Genomic DNA, 15025 nt, shown 5'->3' on the forward strand with positions numbered 1-15025 from the left:
GTCACTGGTATGTTATTTGTGTCTTCCACTGTGAAGACCGATCCAAAAAACCTGTTCAGTCCCTCAGCCATTTCCTCATCTCCCATTATTAAATCTCCCTTCTCATCCTCTAAAGGACCAATATTTACCTCAGCCACTCTTTTTTGTTTTATATATTTGTAGAAACTTTTACGATCGGTTTTAACATTTTGAGCAAGTTTACTCTCAGAATCTATCTTACTTTTCTTTATGGCTTTTTTAGCAGCTTTCTGTTGCCCCCTAAAGATTTCCCAGTCCTCTAGTCTCCCACCAATCTGCCACTTTGAAGTTTTGATGCTTGTTTTTCTCATTTGATTTTCCTGCCGGGATCAAAATGGGAATGACGCGGTGCGGGGGCGCGCACGGCACTCAGGCGCGCGCGCACGGCACTCAGGCGCGCGCGCACGGCACTCAGGGGGGGGGCGCTCGGCACTCAGGGGCGCGCGCACGGCAAGGCACTCAGGGGGGTGCGCGCACGGCAAGGCACTCAGGGGGGGGGGGCGCACGGCACGGCACGGCACTCAGGGGGCGCGCACGGCACGGCACTCCGGGGGCGCGCACGGCACGGCACGGCACTCCGGGGGCGCACGGCGGTCTGTGCGGGTCCGCACGGCATTCTGGGGCGCGCACGGCGGTGTCGCGGGGCATGCTGGGTGTGTAATGGCGGTGCAGTCGGACAGCAGCGAGCAGCCGGGCCCGGGCCTGTTGTCGGCGGCGCCGGAGGAGGGAGGCGGCGGCGACGATGACGGCGGCGGGAGAGAGGTACTGGTGCCCAGGGGAGGGGTACCTGGGTCCGGAGGGGGGAGAGACAGTAACTAACCCCCTGGGGGTGGGGGGAGACAGTGACTACCCCCTGGGGTGGGGGGGAGACAGTAATTAACTCCCTGGGGTGGGGGAGAGACAGTAACTAACCCCCTGGGGGGTGGGGGGAGACAGTGACTAACCCCCTGGGGTGGGGGGGGGAGACAGTAATTAACTCCCTGGGGGGGGGGGGGGCGCTGTGATTGGCACGGCTGCCTCACGGTGCCCTGAAACCGGGTTCAATTCCAGCCTCGGCTCACTGACTGTGTGAAGTCAGCACTTCTCCCCATGTTTGCGTGGAGTCTTCACTACTCCCCGTGTCTGCGCGGAGTCTTCACTACTCCCCGTGTCTGCGCGGAGTCTTCACTACTCCCCGTGTCTGCGCGGAGTCTTCACTACTCCCCGTGTCTGTGCGGAGTCTTCACTACTCCCCGTGTCTGCACGGAGTCTTCACTACTCCCCGTGTCTGCATGGAGTCTTCACTACTCCCCGTGTCTGCGCGGAGTCTTCACTACTCCCCGTGTCTGCGCGGAGTCTTCACTACTCCCCGTGTCTGCGCGGAGTCTTCACTACTCCCCGTGTCTGCGCGGAGTTTTCACTACTCCCCGTGTCTGTGCGGAGTCTTCACTACTCCCCGTGTCTGCACGGAGTCTTCACTACTCCCCGTGTCTGCATGGAGTCTTCACTACTCCCCGTGTCTGCGCGGAGTCTTCACTACTCCCCGTGTCTGCGCGGAGTCTTCACTACTCCCCGTGTCTGCGCGGAGTCTTCACTACTCCCCGTGTCTGCGCGGAGTTTTCACTACTCCCCGTGTCTGCGCGGAGTCTTCACTACTCCCCGTGTCTGCGCGGAGTCTTCACTACTCCCCGTGTCTGCGTGGAGTCTTCACTACTCCCCGTGCCTGCGTGGAGTCTTCACTACTCCCCGTGCCTGCGTGGAGTCTTCACTACTCCCCGTGCCTGCGTGGAGTCTGCACTACTCCCCGTGCCTGCGTGGAGTCTGCACTACCCGTATCTGTGTGGAGTCTGCACTACACCCCGTGTCTATGTGGAGTCTGCACTTCCCCTGAGTCTGCGTGGCATGAGTGCATTCTCTCTGTGTCTGTGGCGTGTGCACGTTCTCCCCATGTCTGAAATAGTTAAAATTTGCTAAATTAAACGTTTTGATCACATAGGTGAACTTAGTTTTTCTTTTATGTTTATCTCCTTTCAAACGACGCATCCATGTGCAAAGTATGCCAAATTTCATTCATACCCATCTTAGTGCTCCATTTTACAAATATAGTTATGCTTAACAATATAACAATCCAAAAACGTTTGAAATTGGCAAATGCAGCTATAGATTTTTATCAGTTTGTAAAAATGTATGTTGATGCCATTCCCAAGAGGTTTGCGTATTTTACTGATGTTGGTATGCAATCTCTGTTGAGCTGCTCGGTACAACAACTTTATAGAAGATCATTTTAATTGATGTGCTTATATTTTCATTTGTATTTACATAATGCATTTAATTTTGAAAAGGAAATTTTTGCTTTGAATTATTGATCCTTATCAGGCATATCATCGGACACCCTGTAATAATGCTGAAATGTACAGATGGGTGTTGGCATGATATTTTGACACAATTAAAGGGACATATTGAACAAAATGCTTGTTATGTGTTCCATTTTGTTCATGTCAGTAAATGATTTGAAGCATTGGTAAAGATCAGTACCTTTGTACAAAGAGTAGCAGGAGTGAAACAATAGGGGTCCTTTTATTGTAGAACATTCTAAATGTAGTCATATTCCGTACTGCCCTGTGAATTGAGGCATTTAATGCTCACTATTCTCTTTTCTTTCTTTCACAGGTGAAAAATGAGAATCGGGCCCAGATGGAGTTATATGATAATTTGATTAATGATATAATAGGGGTAAACAATGAGTTAAAGCCTGAAAAGGACAAGTGCTCTTCAAATGATACATCTCCAACTACTGCAGTTCCAGACGAAGCTGATCCTTCTAAATCACCTTTATCGGATATGAGTAAAGGATCAACTTCTGGTCGCAAGCCTATGTTGATTGGAAATCTGACATGGGTGAGCATTGGTTTTCGCCGCTATGATATAACTTCATGTGTGGTGGTCCGTCTGTCAGATTAAATGGGCATTGAAAACTGTGTATTTGTCAGGCCCTTTATTGGCCAACTACTCCTGTCATGAGAAAGCTAATTGTGAATAATTAAATGTTTTGTATGCCAGTATCTCAAGTAATGATTCTATTGTTTTATTGGGTATAGCATGTTGTAAGGATTGCTTTCCTGAGTAGACAGAAACTGAGGATAAAATGGGACAAAAACACAAATTGCTGGAAAAACCTGGTCTGGCAGCATCTGTGGGGATATAGTGGCAGGTTGTATTTAACTCTGATAAATGCGGAGGTAATGCACATTGGACGAAGAAACAGGACACGGGAGTATGTAATGATTAGCAGGACACTAGGAAGCTCAGAGGAACAGATGGATCTTGAGGTACTTGTTTACAGATCCCTGAAGGCGGCAGAGCAGGTGAATAGGGTAGTTAAGAAGGCGTATGGGACACTTGCCTTTATCAGTTGTGACACAGAATGTAAGAGCAATGAGGTGTACAGAGCTATACAGAACGTTCGTTAAGCCACAGCTGGAGTACTGTGTGCAGTTCTGGTCACCTCACTGTAGCAAGGAGGTGATTGCACTGGAGGGGGTACAGAGGTGATTCACCAGGATGTTGCTTGGATGGAGCATCAGGGGCTGGATTCTCCGTCGCGCCACATTTCTGTTTCAGTACGTCGGCGGGATGCTCCGTCACGCTGGCTGATCAATGGGGTTTCCCCACGCCGTCAGGAAACCCCCGGGCTGCCGGCAAAACAGGGCAAAAGAGTGATGGAAGCTGACTCCTTGAATATTTTTAAGGCCAATCTAGATAAATTCTTATAAACATACAAAGAAAATAGAATTAGGAAGAGGCCATTCGGCTCTTCAAGCCTGCTCTGCAATTCATTATGATCATGGCTGATCATCCAGTTCAGTACCCTGATCCCACCTGCCCCCCCATATCCCTTTAGCCCGAAGAGCTAGATCTAATTCCTTCTTGGAAATTACACAATGTTTTGGCCTCGACTACTTTCTGTGGTCGTAAATTCCACAGATTCACCACTCTGGTGAAGAAATGTCTCCTCACCTCAATCCTAAAAAGTTTACCCCTTATCCTCAAACTTTGACCCCTAGTTCTGGACTAAGAACAAAGAAAAGTACAGCACAGGAACAGGCCGTTCGGCCCTCCAAGCCCGTGCCGACCATGCTGCCCGACTAAACTACAATCTTCTACACTTCCTGGGTCCGTATCCCTCTATTCCCATCCTATTCATGTATTTGTCAAGACGGCCCTTAAATGTCACTATCGTCCCTGCTTCCACCACCTCCTCCGGCAGCGAGTTCCAGGCACCCACTACCCTCTGTAAAAAAAAAAAAAACTTGCCTCGTACATCTGCTCTAAACCTTGCCCCTCGCACCTTAAACCTATGCCCCCTAGGAATTGACCCCTCTACCCTGGGGAAAAGCCTCTGACTACCCACTCTGTCTATGCCCCTCATAATTTTGCCGACCTCTTATCGGGTTGCCCCTCAACCTCCGTCGTTCCAGTGAGAACAAACCGAGTTTATTCAACCGCTCCTCATAGCTAATGCCCTCCATACCAGGCAACATCCTGGTAAATCTCTTCTGCACCCTTTCTAAAGCCTCCACATCCTTCTGGTAGTGTGACGACCAGAATTGAACACTACACTCCAAGTGTGGCCTAACTAAGGTTCTATACAGCTGCAACATGACTTGCCAATTCTTATACTCAATGCCCCAGCCAATGAAGGCAAGCATACCGTATGCCTTCTTGACTACCTTCTCCCCCTGTGTTGCCCCTTTCAGTGACCTGTGGGCCTGTACACCTAGATCTCTCTGACTTTCAATGCTCTTTAGGATTCTTCCATTCACTGTATATTCCCTACCTGCATTAGACCTTCCAAAATGCATTACCTCACATTTGTCTGGATTAAACTCCATCTGCCATCTCTTCGCCCAAGTCTCCAAACGATCTAAATCCTGCGTCGGGAACATTCTTTCTGAATTTACCCTGTTTAATCCTGTTAGAATTGTATATGTTTATATGAGCTCCCCTCTCACTCCAATGAATATAATCTTAACCAATTTAGCCTCTTCTCATGACAGTCCTGCCACCCCAGGAATCAGCCTGGTAACGGTACTCTATACTCCATCCTTCCTCAGATAAGGACACCAGAATTGCACACAATACTCCAGGTGTGGCCTCACCAATGTCCGATACAATTGCAGTAAAACATCTGTATTCCTGTGCTCAAATCCACCCGTTACGAAGGCCAACATACCACTTGCCTTCTTTACTGCCTCCTGTACCTGCACGCTTACTTTCAGTGACTGGTGCATGAGGCCACCAAGGTCTTGCTGAATATCCAGCTCTCAATTTACACCCATTCAAATAATAATCTGCCTTCCTATTTTTGCTACCGGTGGATAACTTCACATTCACTGCCATATATGTGCCCACTCACCCATCCTGTCCAAATCCAACTGAAGCATCTCTGCATACTCCTCAAGCTCTCCCTCCCCCCCCCCCCAACTTTGTATCATCTGCAAATTTAGAGATAATACATTTAGTTCCCTCGTCCAAATCATTAATATATGATGTGAATGAACAGTTGAGACCTTAGCACAGATTGCGATACCCCACTAGTCACTGCCTGCCAGTCGGAAAAAGATTTATTCCAACTCTTTTCTTCCTGTCTGCTAACCAGCTTTCCCTCCATCTCAAGACACGACCCGCAGTCCCATGCGCTTTAACTTTACACAGTAATCTGCAGTGTGAGACTTTGTTGAAAGCATTCTGAACATCTAAATAAACCACATCCTCCGGTTCTCCTTCGGCCTGTGGAATTAGTTACCGTAGGAAGTATTTGAGGCCAAAACATTGTATGTTTTCAAGGTGCAGTTAGATGGAGCACTTACGGGATCAAAGGATATGGGGGGGTGGGGAGGTGAGATTAGGCTATGAGTTAGCTGATCAGTCATGATGATAATGAATGGTGGAGCAGGCTCGAAGGGCCGAATAGCCTCATCCTGCACCTGTTTTTTATGTTTCCATGTTTACTTATGAGCCAGGTTTCAGTCAAAGTTATGCCAGTGCAATCATCCAAAAGTTAATTATAAAAGTCTTATTTACAATTATGCAGATATTCCTGAGGGAAAAGTGAAGGATAATTTGTTCAGCAATGATGAAGCTGGCAATAGGTGGGATAAGTGAGACTTGGAAAGCTATTTGAACGTGGCCTCCAGTATGTGTTGTATGCAGAAAGATCACGCGGGGAGAAAGGAGCTGCTGATTGTAGGTAGATAAAAAATGGTAGCTTGATGTCCATTGGAAAAAAGAGTCTCACAAAGGGCTGCTGTGAATTTCATTCTTTTCAAGCAGGTTTGACTATCTGACTTTTTTTGTGTTTGTTTTGGTCTGTTAAACCTTTGAGCATTGGGTTTTCTGATGGGTTTTAATAGTAATGATGAGAAAAGCAAGTTAACAATGAAAGCTATGTATGTATATTGGAGACTAGAGCAATAAGTCTGCAAAATCGTGGAAACATTGTGCTAATATATTCTAATTGCTGTGTATTAATTTCTCACAGTGGACAACAGCTGATGATTTACTATCTGCCATTCATTCCACTGGAATACTTGATGTTGGTGAAATAAAATTTTATGAAGTTGCAAAAGGTGGTCAATCTCGAGGGTGAGTAGAAAATGATATCAAAGCAGAGAACATTGAAAAGATTGGAGGAAGGTATGGGGAGATGTCAGAGGTAGGTTCTTTACACAGAGAGTGGTGGGTGTGTGGAATGCACTGCCGGCAGATGTGGTGGAGTCAGAGTCATTAGTGACATTTAAGCGACTCTGAAACAGGCACATGGACAGCAGTAAATTGAAGGGGTGTAGGTTAGGTTGGTGTTAGATTAGGATAAATGGTCGGCACAACATCGTGGGCTGACGGGCCTGTACTGTACTGTTCTATGTTCTATGATAGCAAGGCGTTCAGCTGCTGTGAATAAATGCCTTGGAATCTAAAAAGCTCGTCAGCATGTCTTCCCAGAGACCCTACTTTCCCCACATAATAATCTTTATAATTGTCACAAGTAGGTTTGCATTAACAGTGCAATGATACTGTGAAAATCCCCTAGTCGCCACACTCCGGCACCTGTTCGGGTACACAGAGGGAGAATTCAGAATGTCCAAGTCACCTAAAAAACACATCTTTCGGGACTTAGGGGAGGAAACCAGAGCACCCGGAAGAAACTCACGCAGACACGAGGAGAATGTACAGACCCAAGGTTTTAATAGCTCAGAATCCAGCTGTCTTTTTTTCATGTGCTCACCAGCTAGAACTGCTGTCTGTGGTATTCATTGATTTTTGTAGTCAAACCTGAACTCCAATGGCTTCTTCTGCTCTCTTTCCCCATGGCAATTTGTCACCTAACTTTGCATTTAGGCAGAAATGCTAATTAGCTATCCTTGCCCCCAACACGCTTTCATCTTTGAAGTAAATGAACAGTTTATTGCATAATAGATTAGATTAGAACAGTACAGCACAGAACAGGCCCTTCGGCCCTCAATGTTGTGCCGAACAATGATCACCCTACTTAAACCCACGTAACCCGTATACCCATAACCCAACAATCCCCCCATTAACCTTACACTACGGGCAATTTATCATGGCCAATCCACCTAACCCGCACATCTTTGGACTGTGGGAGGAAACCGGAGCACCCGGAGGAAACCCACGCACACACGGGGAGGACGTGCAGACTCCACACAGACAGTGACCCAGCCGGGAATCGAACCTGGGACCCTGGAGCTGTGAAGCATTGATGCTAACCACCATGCTACCGTGAGGCCCTAAATAGTTTGCAACCTGTGCCAATAACCTCCTGGGAGATGAGTCTGCATTGTATACTCAGACTGTTATAAATATCTTGTACCGCCTTCTCAGTAAAACAATAAAAGCCTTCCTTTGAAGTCAACAATAACATCACCGAGGCTTGCTGAGAAGTAGACCCAAGAACAGGTCCCATGATTCCTTCATTTCCCCTAAAGTTAAAGCTACAATCCCAAAATACAATAATCTTATAACTTCATAGTTGTGAAGTTTGTGTTTACTCTCCTTTGGCTGAGTTGTGTGTGTGTTCCTTTCCATTTGTCTGCATGCTACGGATCTATACTATCTTCCTGTTTTAACAGAAGGCCATACTTGAAATGTTAGTTATCGCAACAGGGATTACTTGGCCCGTTGAGTGGTTCCAATATTTTGTTTTAGACATTCATATCTTAGTTTCTCCGAATATATTCGGCTACTTCTGTGCTTTTTTCCTGTTGCTTCATGTAATGAGCATCTAAATCATCAAACAATCGTGTTTACTTGGTTCAAACAATCGTGTTTACTTGAGCAAGTCTTTCCACCAACTCTTTCCATCCCACTTTTTGATTTTATTAAAATGCTTATTCATGTTTTTAATTTCAATTTTTGATGGAAGTTTTCTATTCCTGAAGCATTGGTTTGCCTGCACTTTACACTTGCAGTACCGTCTCATTTTCTGGTTGTAAAATCCCAACATTTGGCATCTTTTGCTTTTCACTTTTACCTACATTTTTCAAAAGTTTAAATTGGGAAAGTGTTGAAACTGTAAAGTCACCATAGTCCCAGATGACGATAAGCTGCTTGCCCCTTTTGAGGGGGAGAGCTGACTTGACTGGTGGTGACGTAACCTGAGGATCACCACACCTCAGGTGAGGGGGAAGATTGAGAAGGTGAGCTTTCATCAATAACCTCAGCCAACGCATCAATTGAACCCTCGCTGTTGGCCTTTCTCTGCATCATGAACCAGCTGTCCAGCCAACTGAGCTAAACGATGATAGGATTTCCACACTTGACAGGCACCGCCTTGAAATCCCTGAGAAAAAACAGGGCCTGTAAGGAGTACACAGACTGCCCAGTTTCGATATCGAGCCTGATGGAGGAACGGTCCTCCCTGACCCATTCTTGTATGAATCTAAGATGAGAAGCTAACTGATATGTTTGTTCGACAACCCAATCGCCACACAACTGGGAAGTTGCAGTTTGGCTAGTTTTAAGTGAGATTATGTTCCATGTAAAAGAACTGAGCACCCCATTAGGACCTGATCAGAAAGAAAGATTGGCAGCATCTGTAAAGGGAACAATAACCGAGGCATTCACCTTAACCAGTGCTGTCTGTACTAATATACATCCATGTATATAATGGAGTGCAGACAGGCAGTGATTGGCACACAGGATGACCAGTAAGCACACAGAATACAGCAGCCAATCACCAGACAGGACACAACCACGATAAAGCCAGAGGGCACCAGCTTTCCCGTTTTCTCGGGATCCAGCCTCTGAGACAGTCAGAGCTCGTGAGCATAGCCAGTGTAAACACCATGTGGTAGCTCGTAAGTCTGGTCAGGCTAGTGTCAGGTCTCCACTCAAGTCAGCATAGTGTCAACCCACAGTTGAATACGTATTATAGTTCACATGTTAAATATAATCGTGTTGCATCTCATCCAAGTGTTGGAAGTCTGGCTCTTGCTACACTGCATCAAGTGCATTCCACATCGACCCAGCCAGCCCAACACATCATGGTACCAGGCCTGGATGCTGAAATTGACGGTCCTACCGTGAGTGATTCAGCGTTGACCAGCAAACAGCCATCCAGTGACATGGAAAACGTCTGCTCTCCTCCGCATCGCCGGCAACCTCGGTGCAAATTGGAAGATCTTCAAACAGAATTTCCAACTCTATCTCGAGGCCGCATCGGATGCCAGGAAGATCGCACTATTCCACTCCACAGCCGGGGACCACGCCATCCACATCGACAACTCCCTCACATTCGCTGAAGGTGAAGACAAGACAAAATTTAAAACAGTCCTGCTGAAGTTCGACAGCCACTGCGACATTGAGGTGAATGAGAGCTTTGAACGGTACGTTTTCCAGCAGAAGCTTCAGGGTAAGGATGAACCATTTCAATCCTTTTTGACCCATCTCCATATCCTCGCGCAGTCATGTAACTATGACTCGACAACTGATTCCATGATCCGGGATCAGATCGTTTTCGGGGTCCACTCCAATTCCCTTCGCCAGCAGCTCCTGAAAGTCAAGCAGCTCACCCTCACCATCGCCATCGAAACGTGCGTTGTGCACGAACATGCTGACAATCGGTACTCCCACATCAGGGCGGCAGAAATGTCAAAGCTAACCTCCCACGAGGCAGAACCGGTGCAGGCCATCGCACAAATGCAGGGCCTAAATATCGACGAGAGTGGCCATTTCGCCCGCTTTTCCCGGGCCCCTGCGCATGCGCGCCACAATCGATGGGACGACGACGCAGAAGACCAGCCTGCGCAGGTGCGTAATTCGTTCGACTGTACTGCGTGTTGGTGCACGGAACGCGCTGACGTTGGCGTCATGACGTGTCAGAATTGTGGCTCCGCCCATTTAAAGCGGCAACGCCCCGCAAAATCACGGCGGTGTCTACAGTGTGGCAAGCTTGGCCACTACGCAGCCCTTTGCACATCTGCTCCACTGCCCAGCATCCAGCGATCCCAGCCATGAACCCAGGCCATGCCAGACTCCGACCTCAACAGCCCAGCAGATCCTGACGGCGAGTGCCTCAAATCCCCATTCCGGGTGGGCATCATTACTAAGCATGCACTGCCTTTCTCAAAGATACCAATGCAAAATCCTGCTGAAACCAAATGCCACCCCTGTGGTTCACGCACCACATCGGGTGTCGGCACCACTGAAGGACCGCCTCAAGCAGCAGATGCAAGACCTCCAGGACCAGGGCATCATATCAACGGTCACAGAACCCACGGACTGGGTAAGCTCCATGGTCTGCGTCAAGAAGTCGTCAGGGGTGCTTTGAATCTGTATCGACCCCAAAGATTTAAACCGCAACATCATGAGGGAGCATTACCCGATACCAAAACGAGAAGAGTTGACCAACGAGATTATCATAGAATTTACAGTGCAGAAGGAGGCCATTCGGCCCATCAAGTTTGCACCGGCTCTTGGAAAGAGCACCCTACCCAAGGTCAACACATCCACCCTATCCCCATAACCCAGTAACCCCACCCAACACTAAGGGCAATTTTGGACACTAAGGGCAATTTAACATGGCCAATCCACCTAACCTGCACATCTTTGGACTGTGGGAGGAAACCGGAGCACCCGGAGGAAACCCACGCGCACACGGGAAGGATGTGCAGACTCCGCACAGTGACCCAAGCCGGAATCGAACCTGGGACCCTGGAGCTGTGAAGCAATTGTGCTAACCACAATGCTACCGTGCTGCCCACGGTATGGTTCATGCCAAATTCTTTACGAAGCTGGACGTCTCCAAGGGGTTCTGGCAAATACAGCTGGACGCATCCAGTCGCAAGCTGTGCACATTCAATACCCCGTTCAGTCGCGACTGCTACATCCAAATGCCGTTTGGCAGCATCTTTGCCTCAGAGGTATTTCACCGCATAATGGAATAGCTGATGGAGGGTATCAAGGGGGTGCGATTGTGCGTTGATGTATTAATCTGATCCACAACTCCTCAAGAACACATCGATCGCCTCAAGCAGGCATTCCACAGGATCTACGAGCGTGGCCTCCGACCCAACAGCGTCAAATGCTCATTCGGTCAATCAGAAATCAAATTCCTTGGCGACCACATCTCGCAGCAAGGCATGCAGCCAGATGCTGACAAGGTTTCGGCAATCAACGCCATGAAGAGTCCAGAGGGCAAGAAGGCGGTTCTCCGCTTTCTAGGGATGGTCAACATCCTTGGGAAGTTCATTCCCAACATGGCGTCCCACACCACAGCCCTCCGCCATCTCGTCAGAAAGTCGACGGAATTCCAGTGGCTGCCCGCTCATGAGAAAGAACGGCGTGAGCTGAGGGCAAAACTCACCAAAGCCCCGGTGCTGGCGTTTTTCGACCCCGCCAAGGAGACAAAAATATCCACTGACGCGAGCCAGGGCGGTGCTCCTCCAGTGGGATGACTCCTCCTCCTGGGCCCCAGTTGCGTATGCGTCCAGAGCCATGACGCCCACTGAGCAACGGTACGCTCAGATAGAGAAGGAATGCCTGGGCCTCCTAACGGGAATCAACAAGTTCCACGACTATGTATATGGCCTCCCTAAATTCACGGTTGACACGGTCCACAGGCCATTAGTCCACATCATCCAAAAAGACCTCAATGACATGATGCCACGGTTACAACGAATCCTTCTCAAGCTACGCCGCTGCGATTTTGAACTGGTCTACACCCCAGGCAAAGAACTTATTGTTGCAGATACCCTTTCCAGGTCTATCACCACACCGTGTAAGGAAACTGACTTTGTATGTCAAATCGATGCGCAGGTGTAATTCTGTGCCTCCAACTTTCCGGCCTCTGATGAGAGGGTCATTCAAATTCATGAAGAAAGGGCCAAGGATCCTATGCTCCAGCGGGTGATGCAGCACCTCACGAATGGCTGACAGCAGGGACAGTGTCCCCAGTTTTATGTCAAGGACGATCTGATGGTGGTAGACGGCACCCTCATGAACCGTGATCCCGCAGAGCATGCAAGCTATGGTGCTTGGCCAACTTCACGAGGGTCACCTGGGGGTCGGGAAATGTCGATGCAGAGTTCGGGAGCCAGTCTACTGGCCGGGCATCAGCCAGGACGTTGCCAACACGGTCCTCAACTGCCTCACGTGTCAAAAATTTCAGCCAGCCCAACCTAAAGAAATTCTGCAGCAATGCGAGATAGTGACCTTCCCATGGTCCAAAGTCGGTGTCGACCTTTTCCACGCCAAGGGGCGTGACTATGTCCTCCTACTTTTCCAATTATCCCGAAGTGGTGAGACTGTCCGACCTCGCGTCATGCAAAGAAACATTTGCCAGACATGGAAGACCACTCAGGGTGATGAGTGACAACGGCCCCTGTTTTTACAGCCAGGAGTGGTCTGCTTTTGCCCGGCTATACAACTTTCGTCACGTCGCCTCCAGTCCCCACTGCCCGCAGTCAAACGGAAAGGCCGTAAAAGGGGTCCACATCGTCAAAAGATTACTATGTAAGGCTGCAGACTCAGGTTCCAACTTCAACCTGGCACTGTTGGCATACAGAGCGAACCCGCTGTCCACTGGGTTGTTTCCAGCGCAGATGCTCATGAACCGCACTCTGCGAACAACGGTTCCAGCCATCCATATTCCAGACAACTTCCCGGTCATACAGAAGATGCAGCAGTCTCGGGCCCAACAGAAATCAGCATAGACGCTCATACCACAGATCTCCCCGAGCTGGTCCCAACTGATCGTGTTCGTGTACAGCTGCCTGACGGTGGCTGGTCCGCCACAGCTGTGGTGGTCAAGCAAGTGGCCCCGAGATCATTCCTAGTTCGCATGGTTGATGGCTCTTTCCTACGACGCAACAGGCGGGCGCTGCGCAGAGTTCCACGCCCGCCACCCGACCATGATGTCCCACCTCTCACACTGCCTCCTCCGGATGCGCCCTGCCATGAGGCCACCAATCTACCAGCAATCCTGCCGACCTCTGCGCCCACCGCATTGGCGGCGGTCCCGCCTATCCAAGTGCAGACGGCCCCGGATCCACCCTTGAGGCGGTCAACCAGAATTCGTCGCCCTCCACAGAGACTAAACTTATAGACTGAATGTTTGCACAATTTTGTTACCTCATCGTTTTGACTTCTAAATATCATTTTTTTGCCGTTTCATCTGTCCTATATCTGTACTAGCGACACCTTCCTATGTATATATGTCCATTTTAGCATATTCTGTATAGTCACGTATATATACACATCTTCACGCACATGCACCTTAATATTTATTATCTGAACACAAACTTAAAAAAAAAGGGGAGATGTCATAATATACATCCATGTATATAATGGAGTGCAGACAGGCAGTGATTGACACACAGGGTGACCAGTGAGCACACAGAACACAGCAGCCAATCACCAGACAGGACACGACCACAATAAAGCCAGAGGGCACCAGTTTTCCTGCTCTCTCGGGATCCAGCCTCTGAGACAGTCAGAGCTCGTGAGCATAGCCGGTGTAAACACCATGTGGTAGCTCGTAAGTCTGGTCAGGCTAGTGTCAGGTCTCCACTCAAGTCAGCATAGTGTCAACCCACAGTTGAATATGTATTATAGTTCAGATGTTAAATCAAATCGTGTTGCATCTCATCACGTGTTGAAAGTCTGTCTCTTGCTACACTGCAGCAAGCGCAGTCCACATCGACCCAGCCAGCCCAACACATCACTGTCCTCCCCAACCACGATATCGGTAAGGAGGACCGACGATGTAGGTCCCACTTTTGATCGACAAGGCGGGGTCGTTTGCAGTTTTCCCCATTCAAATGACAGAGGGGATAACAAAAATACCCAAATAAGTAAGCCCTGCGGGGGGGGGCATCTAAATGGGAAATTAGCAACGGGGGCGGTCTCCCTCTAACCTTCCCAGAGGCGTAATCTCAGACTTCGTAAAATTGATTTTATAACCCAGGAAAAGGCTAATGAAGTGAAAATCGCTTATTGTCACAAGTAGGCTTCATATGAAGTTACTGTGAAAATCCCCTAGTCGCCACATTCCGGCGCCTGTTCGGGGAAGCTGGTACGGGAATTAAACCGTGCTGCTGGCCTGACTTGGTCTGCTTTCAAATCCAGCGATTTAGCCCTGTGCTAAACCAGCCCCTCGTTCAGCCCGCTGCATCAATAATAACAGGAACAGAAGCGTCCGGCTTCAATACAAATAGCAACACGTCATCTGCACATAGCGTAATCTTGTGTTGCTTTCCTTCACTGAATAGCCCAAATACCGAAGGATCATGCTCTAATTGCCTTTAGTAAGGACTCTGGGTATTGCAAACAATAACGCTCAGTCCTGCCTAGTCCCTCGCTGGAGACTAAAATGATCAGATCTAGTACTGCCGCCAGTGGAATTTTCTAAAGCCCCCCCCCCCCTCCCAACCCCACCGTCTGCAACAGAGAAATAAATAATTCAGTTTCACTTGGTCAAAAGCTTTCCCTGCATCCAAAGAGGTAACTAAAC

General features: G+C 48.6%; 1 protein-coding gene across 4 annotated transcripts in view; it reads left to right on the forward strand.

Annotated features, from left to right (window-relative positions):
• Positions 1-633: 633 nt before the first annotated feature.
• Positions 634-15025, forward strand: part of LOC119978657 (cleavage and polyadenylation specificity factor subunit 7-like) — a 74961-nt gene continuing 60569 nt past the window's right edge. For all 4 annotated transcript variants that reach the window (XR_005463521.1, XR_005463522.1, XR_005463524.1 and 1 more), the window contains exons 1-3: positions 634-780; positions 2668-2895; positions 6539-6642. Coding sequence is in view for 1 of the 4 variants with exons in the window: in XM_038820444.1 (XP_038676372.1) it covers positions 679-780; positions 2668-2895; positions 6539-6642 (434 nt within the window). In the remaining 3 variants the exon portion in view is untranslated. The remainder of the gene's footprint in view (positions 781-2667; positions 2896-6538; positions 6643-15025) is intronic.

Source organism: Scyliorhinus canicula, chromosome 15, assembly GCF_902713615.1.
Source record: "Scyliorhinus canicula chromosome 15, sScyCan1.1, whole genome shotgun sequence".
NCBI classification, from domain to species: Eukaryota; Metazoa; Chordata; class Chondrichthyes; order Carcharhiniformes; family Scyliorhinidae; genus Scyliorhinus; species Scyliorhinus canicula.